We start from the raw sequence: 10,449 nt of genomic DNA on the forward strand, positions 1-10,449 counted from the left end.
GGCGGCAGAGAGGGATTAAGGTTGGGGGTTACTGGGAGAATGAAAAGATGCTTTGGGGGCCTGCTGATACTTCCCAACCTTCCTATCATGGGAAGCCATCTGCAGTCTGAAGCCAGCCCAGTCCTCTCTTTTCCTTAGGGGACCTGAGGCATAGTTCCTAGACCAGAACCTAGTCCTGTGCATGCGTACAAAGGGTAGGCTACCCATGCATCAGCGGGCTTCTCTGTGTCCTAACTTCCTCCCAACCCAGGTGCGTGGTAGAGAGAACTTTGAAATATTGATGAAAATCAAGGAGAGCCTGGAGCTTGTGGACCTGGTGCCTCAACAACTAGTTGACTCTTATCGACAGCAGCAACAACAGCTCCTCCAGAGGCCGTGAGTATTAGGAATTCCTCCTGTCTCTTCTCTGACCATTCACTTCTATCCCTCTGTAGCAGGGGTCGGCAACGTATGGCTTTTGAGCCCTATATGGCTTTTTTGAGGGCAATATCTGGCTCTTTCTGCAGGAGCCATAAAGTCCATTTTTTTTCAGGCGCTGTTACAGGAGCGGCACTGTGAGCACTGTACGGCTCTCACGAAATTACATTTTAAAAAACGTGGCGTTTATGGCTCTCACGGCCAAAAAGGTTGCCGACCCCTGCTCTGTAGAGTTGCAAACCCATCCATGCATGCTCCATTCTGTACATTCATCCATCCATTCTCCCTTTAATGCCTCCATTCATCTATGTATCCACCCATCCATCCTCTCTTCAGTACATCCATCCTTTCTCTTCATCCACTTCTCCATCTGTTCTCCTATCTGTCCATCCATTCATCTATCCTTTCATATGCATATCCATCCATTTATCCATCCTCCACCACTCCAGCCATCGATCCCCTTGAAGTCTCTTGTTCTTTAGTCTAGTAAAAAGTAACATTGTATATATAGTGCCGACTCACTTTCTAATCGTGGGTCAGTCACTCATTCTGAATTTTATTTCCTCATCTTTAAAATATGTATAATAATAATTGTACTGTCTAGTTCACACCTAAAAGCATTATTGTCATCACCAGTAGCATCATTGCTGCCACCATCCTGGTCTGGGAAGGCTCCCGGTTCAGACCCAGTGCCTGGCGATGTGCTCACCAGCCAAAGACTGGGCTAGCTCACGCCAACGGCTCATCCCCAGCAAGCTGGCCACTAGGTGATGAGTTTTCCAGCCTGGGCAGCTCACCAAACAGTGGAAGCCTTGAAATCTGTACCCAGGGAGATGGTGCCCATACCCTGATGAAACCAGGGAGTCTTGAAATATTGGCATAGAAGAAGAAGAAGAAAAGAGACATACGAAGAGCTAAGCTATGTAAGATTAGAGGAAAGAAAGAGAAGTTTATTTATTCATTCGGTTTGATCGATGAGCATTTATTAAGGCCGTCCTGTATGCCAGCTGCCATGCTGGACACTGGAGGAATAAAGACAAAAACAAGACAGATTTTGTCTTCTGTCTTCCATTTTACTGGGGTGAAACAACATGTACACAATTACAGGATGTATTTCTATGTATGCCTTATACACATATGTAAATTATCTATATGTGTTTGGTACATATATGTAATATAAAGTCTACTGGGGTGATACAACATTTACACAAGGTATGTGTGTAGATGTCTGTGTGTGCACGCAAATACTCATGTGTGTATGTATAAACATATAGATGTGTGTATAGATACATGGATGTATAACCTACATTCTACTGGGATGACACATGTACACGAATTGTGTGTAGACGTGTGTGGGTATATGCATGTGTGCATACAATATTCGTGTGTATATGTGCATGTTCACATTGGCATACATTTATAGATACATGCATGTATGATGGTTTTACACGTACATAGTAAGGGTGTGTGTAGATGTGGGGGGTATGCATTTTTTAGATATGTGTGGCTATATAGAGATGTGTGGGATGATACATGTACATGAATAAAGTGTGTATCTGTTTGTTTAGCTACGGGTATACATGAAGTTATGTCTCAGTCTTTAGACACACACATCCATTCATAAATGTATCCATGATCATTTGGAGATGAGGGAGAGAGTGCTAAGAAGCAGGAGGATGAGGAGGAGCTCCCCTTAGGGCCCAGTACTAGAATGGAGCCTTGGAAAGAAGGATTGACAAAGACAGAAGCAAGGAGGGAGAGCCTTCTAAGCAAGAGGCAAAGGTGCGGAGATGGGAGAGGTAGGTCAGTTCGGTGGAATGTAGAAAGATGTGAGGGAGAGGAAAAGGAAATCCATTCGTCACCTGGAGAAGTAGGCTGAGGGTCCAAGAAAGGCTTCCTGGGTTCCCAAGTGTGGCATCGCCTCTTTATTCTTCTCATTTCCTTAGCAGGAGTCACTTGCAGTCTCCCTCTTCCTACGGCCCGGTCCTGTCACCGATGAACAAAGTCCATGGCGGGATCAACAAACTGCCTTCCGTCAACCAGCTTGTGGGGCAGCCTCAGCAGCATAGCTCCTCAGGAGGGCCCAACCTGGGGCCCATGGGTAAGCCTGCTTTGATGGTGGTACCATGGATGGCAGGGAACTCGGACACAAAGGCAGAAGGAGAGCGGTCCAGGGAAGGTGACATGTCCACCTAGAACCAGATAAGGAACCATACTGAGGGATGCAGATGGATGGGATGATGGAGAGCATCCCAGAAATAGTGAAGGTCAGAGTATCACTGATGAGATATTGGGGCATCCTTATGGTCTTCCTACCTCCCAACCTAAACCCGCCTGGGAAAGGAAGGAGGTGAGAGAGAACACGAGAGGGCTGACTTGTAGTACTGGTGAAGGAAAACTTCTGGCTATCTGCTGAGTGATCTGATTCTGGAAAGACCAGTTGGTTTTATGGACCTCTTGCTAATAATCCCTTACAGTAAGAGGGCAAGTTTTTCATTACTTCTTTTCAATAAGTAAATCAATTCTATAAATACTTACAGTTAAAATAGGAATTTCAACAACTATTAAGCAGCTGATCTGGGTAAGTTGCAAGGGGATGCAAAGATGAAGAATAACAGTTTTTCCCCTCAAAGAATTTCCATTCTTTTGGCAGTGGAGTGAGCTATAACTTGTACAGACTCCTATCCAAAGAGGTAGATTGTGATGGAGGAAGGGAAAAATCAGATGAATTCAATAAACATTTCTTAAGAATGTCAAGCATTGTAGGAACAAAAAATGAAACCACCCCTGCCCTCAAGCAAGGTCCAGTCTACTTCATGAACTGAGAGGCATTTCTTTAAGTCGTGGAGAATTTAAAGAGAGGATTTCAACAAGGGGAAAGGGGGATGATCACTCCCATATGGACAGAGATGGGAGTGTACAGAACATTACCTGGGGGTGGCTAGTAATATTGACTGTGTTTTTCAAGGGAGACACAATCAATTCAATGGAACTCAATCCAATAACATGAGCATCTGGAGTGACATATTGGATAGAGAGTTGGCCTTGAAGTGTAGAAGATCTGAGTTCAACTCTTGCCTCTAATGCTAACTGACTGTGTGTTCTTGGGCAAGCCATCTTTAACTTCTCAGTTATCCATGGAACTCTCTAAAACTATATAAGTCATTGCCTGTTGGTGAAGGGCATTTCCACACTGGGAGTTTCCTCACACCTATAAAATCAGAGGTCCAGGCAAAAATATTTCTGCCCTCATTTAGCTCACTCAGACATCCAAAGAAATGCAAAAATCCATCTAGGTTATCCGTAGAAAAAAGTATAATACAAAAATCCATATCTAGGGTACCCATAGAAATAACTGTAATGCAAAAATCCATCTAGGGATCCCCATTGCCCACCCTTACCACTCTTCCACCTAGGAGCCAATATACAGAAGTTAAGGGTTTAAAAAAAAAACTTTAATAAAAAAAAATCCATCTAGGGTACCTGTAGAAATAACTATAATGCAAAAATTGAGGTAAGATATGCATAGAAATAACTCTTTTTTTTAAACCCTTAACTTCTGTGTATTGGCTCCTAAGTGGAAGAGTGGTAAGGGTGGGCAATGGGGGTCAAGTGACCTGCCCAGGGTCACATAGCTGGGAAGTGTCTGAGGCCGGATTTGAACCCAGGATCTCCCATCTCTAGGCCTGACTCTCAATCCACTGAGCTACCCAGCTATCACTGCATAGAAATAACTCTAAACAAAACAGAAAGGCTGGGTTGGATAGGAGAGATACACACAAAGGTCATTTTTAGAAAAATCTGTACAGGTGATATCCTTTTTGGCCCTAAGAGGAGCTTAGGCCAAGAAGTGAAAGGCAACTTTTTTTTTTCTGTTTTTGTTTGTTTGTTTGGCTGGTTTTGCTTTTCCAGAAGGGTTGGGGGATGAGCAATCTGAGATGTGTTAGGACACTTGGTCAACTTTTCTGCTTTGATCTGAGAATCCACAATTTCAACAAGCATTTAAGTGCTTTGTATGTGCTAGTCACTGTACTAAGTTCTGGAGATGCAATGAATGACAAGAGTGAAATGGTTCCTGCCTTTGGAAAGCTTACACTCTAAAAGGGGAGATAAATTATACACATCCAAATAGATGAGAATGCATGCAAAATAAATACAAAGTCGTTTGGGGAAAGGCATTGGGGAGACTAGGCTCTAGGGACAGGTCAACAAGCTCAGAAAGAAGGGAGGGACACAAAGGAGGTAGCAGACAGTCCTCAATGAATGCCAGGGAACTCCTCTCCCAATTCCCCCTATCTTTCACCGGGTTAAAACAAGGAGGTTTCTCCCTTCCTTGCCAATAGCAGGTTTTGCCATTTCTGTCCACAGGCCCTGGAATGCTGAATAGCCACAGTCACCCCATGCAGTCCAATGGCGAAATGAACGGTGGACACACGTCCCAGTCCATGGTCTCAGGGTCACACTGCACCCCTCCTCCTCCATACAACGCTGACCCCAGCCTCGTCAGGTACACCTATCTCTGGGTCCTTCCCATGTGGCACATGGTCTTGTGTGATAGCTGGTCTTCCCCGTTCTCCCCCTCTCCGCTCCGCCTCATTCTCTTGTCCACTAATCTCAAATTCTGTCTGTTGCTACGGTTCCACTAACTGGTCACCAGTTCCAAATGAGAAATCACTGCCTGGGATATCTTTTTACTCTTGGATCAAGGGAGAAGTCTGGCTTCAGCGCTTGAATGCTAAGTAACGTCCCCTTTCCCATCATTGCATCATCCTGTCGAAATTTCAGAGCTACTTGCTTCTGCCTTAACTCTTAGGACCTTGGCTGCCCCTCTTTGTTCCATGCACACCAAAGGGACTGTGGGCATTTTAAGCCAATTTTTTATAAGAGCTGTATCATTGAGACCTGGCCCAGTGAACTTTCTCTGGACTCCAGATATCAGGGCTACAATCTGAGTGAGGAAGTGTTGAGCACATTAACCATGAAGGACATCCCAAAAGTGTAGAGCAATTAACACCACACTAAGACTTTGGAGATACACCATACAGTGAGTGGTCACTGCTAGGTCATTGCTAGTTGGAAAATGTTTGCTGTGGATGGAGTGCTTTATTCAGTAGGAGGTAGGGAGTTGGAGCACACAGATGAGAATATGAGAAATAGCAGACAATCCTTGTATTCCAGATGTTTACCTGTCTACTTGGGCTCCAAGAGAGTCTTGCACATCTGATTTTTAATGGGTCTGGGAGAGGATAAAGGCTGGGAAAGGATCCCAAGTAGAGGCCACATATTATATAGAAAAGTCCCCCAGATCCCCAGAATGTCTCTCCTGTACAAACAAAGTGGGGTGCTCCAGTCTTACTGGTTTATAGGCGAGGCTGGCCATGACCACAATCCCTGGAGGCAGTTTAAATGGGAAGATAGATAATGATGAGACTGAAGGTAGGCAGAACAACCCATGTGGTGGGTTCCATTTTTCTCCATCCAATCTACAGATCCTTAGTGGAGTCTGGAAAGAGGGGATGATTCCAGTTGCTAGAAGGGAGACTGTTGAAGAGCTCTAATTTGGCTTATTCACACTGTTAATCAATATGAGAGAGACAGAGAATCTAGGCTCAAATCCTCGCTCTGCCATTTACTACTTATGTGATCTTGGGCAAGTCTTTTGACTTTTATGAGCCTTGGTTTCCTTATTTGTATAATGCAGGAGTAGGGACTAGTGTACATATAAATCCATTAGACTATGAAAATAAGTTAACCAGGAGCAGATGCATGGACTTGCTCTATTGATATTTCTCCATGTTTAAGTAAATATCTAAAGTCGAATGTGTCTCTAAGTCCTGAAGCCTTGAAGATTGTGTTTCCCCAAGGAAAAGTCCCAATGTGCATCACTGAAAAGAAGCAGCCCATCCCTGAGGGTTGACTGTATGAGGTCAGGGCTTACGTCCCTAAGAAGTTAACCTCTTTCTTCAGTTTTTTAACAGGATTGGGGTGTCCGAACTGCATCGAGTATTTCACATCCCAAGGGCTGCAGAACATTTACCACCTTCAGAATCTAACCATAGAGGTAAATGCCTTCCTTGGGCAGAGTTCTTCTTTCCATTGGTCTCACCAGTTCTAAGTTCCCAATACCTAGGAAAGGAAAACAAAGACAAAGATGGCGGGAGGGGAGATGGGGCTCATGGAAAGGAAGAGAGCATTTTCTTTCTTTCCTTTCTAATGATGAGGAAAAGATTTCTTGATCCCTATCTGAGCTTCCATTTGTCTTTCTTTTTTAAAAAAATTGAGTCTTCCATTCCCCTACACTTAGTATGACTTAGAAGTCAAATCCTGACAAATTCAAAATCAGTTTATTTGGCTAAAAAACCAAAACTGTGTAGTTAAGCAATAATGCTTGCATTTTGAGGAGCTGCACGGCATAGTCAAGACAGATCTGCATTCAAGTCCTATCTATGAGACATATCGGCTACTTGTCCAACCTCGGAGAAGTTATCTCACCTTTCAATATCTTGGGCAATTCCATAGGATTTATCTCCCAAGTCAAAGATGGTCGCCCACACTCATGATGATATATCACTGACCCTTCCCATCTTCTTGGACAGCATTCACACCACACATGGTACAAGATGGCAAAAACTAGATTTTCTGTGTTCAAATATATTCGCCTCAACTGGGCAATCCCTGGGGTGTCTGTGGGCTAGTGGAAAGAACATTGAGAATTCCTCCTCAGAGGATTTAGATTTAATTCTGGCCTCTGCCAGTCACTACCTGTGTGACCTTGGGCAAGTCACTAGACTTTAGTTTTCTCATCTGACAAGTGGAAATGCCACCATCTGCTCTATCTACTTCATAGTGGTTTGAGGATACTCAAATGTGAGTGCTTCGGAGACAGAGTTTATATAAATGCAACAGAAATAGCCATCGATAACATTACAATTATTCCCAGCTGATGGTGTCATGTAGAATCTGAGCACATGAAAGCCAAAGAATGCAGAAGGTCAGAGATGGGGAAAACTTAGGACACAGAAGAGCAGAGAAGGGCAGGACCTTAGAACATAGAATGTTAAGAGCTGAGAGGGACCTTAGAACACAGCAGGTCAGAGCTAAGAGAAAACTTAGATCAGGGTAACTAGATGGCACAGTGAATAAAGCACCAGGCTCAGAGTCAGGGGGACTTGGGTTCAAATTTGACCTCATACACTTCCTAGCTGTGTGATCCTGGACCCCTGTCCTTCTGACCCAGAGTTGTCCCTAGGACAGAAAGTAAGGATTTTTTTTAAAAAAAGGAAAATAAAACTTAGAACATAGAACATCAGTCGGGCAGGACCTTAGAACATAGAATTTCAGGCGTTAGGGGAAATCTAAAATGTAGACTATCAGAGCTGGGAGGGACCTCAGAGATTATTGAGAGCATTTTTGTAAGTCTTAAAGCAATACATAACGTGAGTTCTCAGAATTATGAGTAAACTGAGACCCAGAGATTAGCTTCTTTCCTTCAAGTTACATAGCTATTAGGTTACTTCTGATTTACTGTTCATAGAATTGACAGGGTCGCAGGGATAGTGATTAAAACAAAGAAGTACCACTATTCTTATCCTAAATAATAAATTACACTATTTTTAACCTAATAAATTGGAATGCGGTTCTACTGAGCTAAAAATCTGCTTGGATCGAATTATCATCAAGGTTTTTATCAGCATTCCCTTGCTACTGCAATGGCTCACACCAGTATAGAGCTGTAAGACTGGCAAAGCACATTTCTCATGGTAGCCTATAAGTATTGTGTGTATTATTATCCTCATTTTATGAATGAGAAAATAAAAAAACTGGTGGCCATTAATGAGACCGGGGATTTGAACCCAAGTCTTCTCATTCCTACAAAAAATTCCTAAAAAAAAAACCAAATCACAGCCTTGAATTCTGAGGGAATCTTAGCCCCTTAGAGATTCTACACATCCTCAGCTTCCTTTAGGCTTACTCCACTTGGGGCTCTCACCAGGCTGTGGCCAGTCCCTGGCCATCCCCAAAGGAGACGATGGTTTGTCATTGGTAGCTGGGGCCACGCTCTGCTTAGGTTCAGCCTTCAAATGCTGTCACCACTAACTCCATGAGTGAGCCAGTCTGTGTGTTGAATAACAAACTGCTGTCTCCTGGCCTCCATTCCTATGATGTAGTTCAGGGGCCATCCAATCGCCAAGCTGTGTCCGAGTGAAAGTTTTAACTCCCATCTCACCAAGTGTGATGCCTGTGTTTCTAACATCTGTGTTGGGAATGGGTTTGGGATGGTATGAACTCTTTCCAAAGTTGCCCTTGAATCCATAGGCCCGCTCTATTCCCTCTCCCCTGCTCTTTTTAGAGGAGCAGTCTTGGGATGCTGTCTGTAGATTATTAATTTCCTACCCTCCTTGTTTTCTCTCCCAGCAACATCCTAGGCCGCCGATACCCACTAGGCTTCCAGTCACAGTCACAGAAATGAATGATTTGGTCTCGTGTATCTATTCAGTTAGCTCTTCCTGTTGACAGTTGCCATCTGGAATGTCCTTTCTATATACGAGCTCCATTTCAGTCGGCATTCCCAAATCAGATGGCATATAGTTGTCACCGTAAACTAGAGAAGCCCAAGGCTTTGCCCTCCCATGGATGCTTCTCTGAAATGCCTCTCCTTACTTCTTACAGAACCATTGAGATCTCTAGGAACACACACATTTGATTTATTCCAGAGAGCAGTACTGGGAATTGGGTTCTGTTATGGAGACTTTGGGTATGAAATCAATCCATCAGTATAAATTGATTTATCATACTTCGTTATAGACACTTGCTGTCTTGAACGATTCACGCTAGTGTCGTAACCCATAGATAGGACTTCCCCACTCAGCTCCTGGTATTTCTGGGGAGCATGCAGTATTTTTTAAGCTCTCCATGCTAAAGCATGGCCCCATAATCACCAAGATTTGGCTTTGCTCCAGAGTTGAAGTTCCATTCCCATCACTGAAGACCAGACAGATAGTACTCTCTTGTCCCCAGTAGGATGAGAAGACAGTTCTCTCTTGCCCCTGCCCTGCCTCTAATCTCCCTCTAATCTTAGTATATTTGCTGCATGGATCTTACAGGATCTCGGGGCCCTGAAGATTCCTGACCAGTACAGAATGACCATCTGGAGGGGTCTTCAGGAGCTGAAGCAAAGCCATGACTATGGGGCCCAGCAGCTGATCCGCTCAAGTAGTAACGCTTCTACCATCTCCATCGGGAGCTCGGGGGAGCTTCAGCGCCAGCGCGTGATGGAGGCTGTGCATTTCCGAGTCCGCCACACGATCACCATACCCAACCGTAGTGGGGCGGACGAGTGGGCAGACTTTGGTTTTGACCTCCCTGATTGCAAATCCCGCAAACAGTCCATTAAAGAAGAGTTCACAGATAGTGAGATAAACTGAGGATGGGGAAAAGAAGGCTGGGGGAGATCCAGGGCGGGGGTTTCCAAAGGTGTGAGGTCCCCCAACCAGACTGGCTTCCAAAGGAAACACTCTTAAAAAAAAGAAAAACTCCAGGTATGGGAGATGGGGAAGAGTTTACAGCCTTAAGCCCCTGGAAAAGATTTTGCTCTGTTTTTCTTTAGTCTTTTGTACCCAGGACTGGAGTTTTGAGCTATTAGCAGCTCAGGACCAGCCAGGGTGGTCTGTCCATCTGCTGAGCCCCTCTTCCAGGAAAATGTTTCTGATGTCCTTCAGTTTGGGAGAGGTTTAAGGGAGAGAGGATGGAAGTTTCTCAGAGCAGCCCAACAAAGGTTAGCCTGAATATTCTGTAGATATTTCGTAGCCATGCACAGACTCATTTTGTGCATCTAATCAATTAATTGTACAGTACATATCACATTTCATGGGAAGATCATTAATATAAAAATGAGGGACGGGCTCTTTCTCTGCCCTGCCACCTTCCTTCTGTCCACTCAGAGATATCTGAATGGGGAAGAACAGTGTCATCATGAAAACTGACATTAAACCTTTTGCGTCTTGGCTTCTGTAGGGATTCTGCCAGCTTTCA

The 10,449-nt window shown here is 44.1% G+C and overlaps 1 protein-coding gene across 1 annotated transcript; it reads left to right on the forward strand.

Moving 5' to 3' along the window:
* Positions 1-205: 205 nt before the first annotated feature.
* On the forward strand, positions 206-9,842 carry TP73 (tumor protein p73). Its single transcript, XM_044668652.1, has 4 exons — positions 206-375; positions 2,367-2,518; positions 4,786-4,924; positions 9,497-9,842. The coding sequence occupies exons 1-4, from the start codon at positions 206-208 to the stop codon at positions 9,840-9,842; spliced, it is 807 nt and encodes a 268-aa protein (XP_044524587.1).
* The last annotated feature ends 607 nt before the right edge of the window (positions 9,843-10,449 follow it).

Source organism: Gracilinanus agilis, chromosome 3 (assembly GCF_016433145.1).
Source record: "Gracilinanus agilis isolate LMUSP501 chromosome 3, AgileGrace, whole genome shotgun sequence".
In the NCBI taxonomy this organism is placed as follows: domain Eukaryota; kingdom Metazoa; phylum Chordata; class Mammalia; order Didelphimorphia; family Didelphidae; genus Gracilinanus; species Gracilinanus agilis.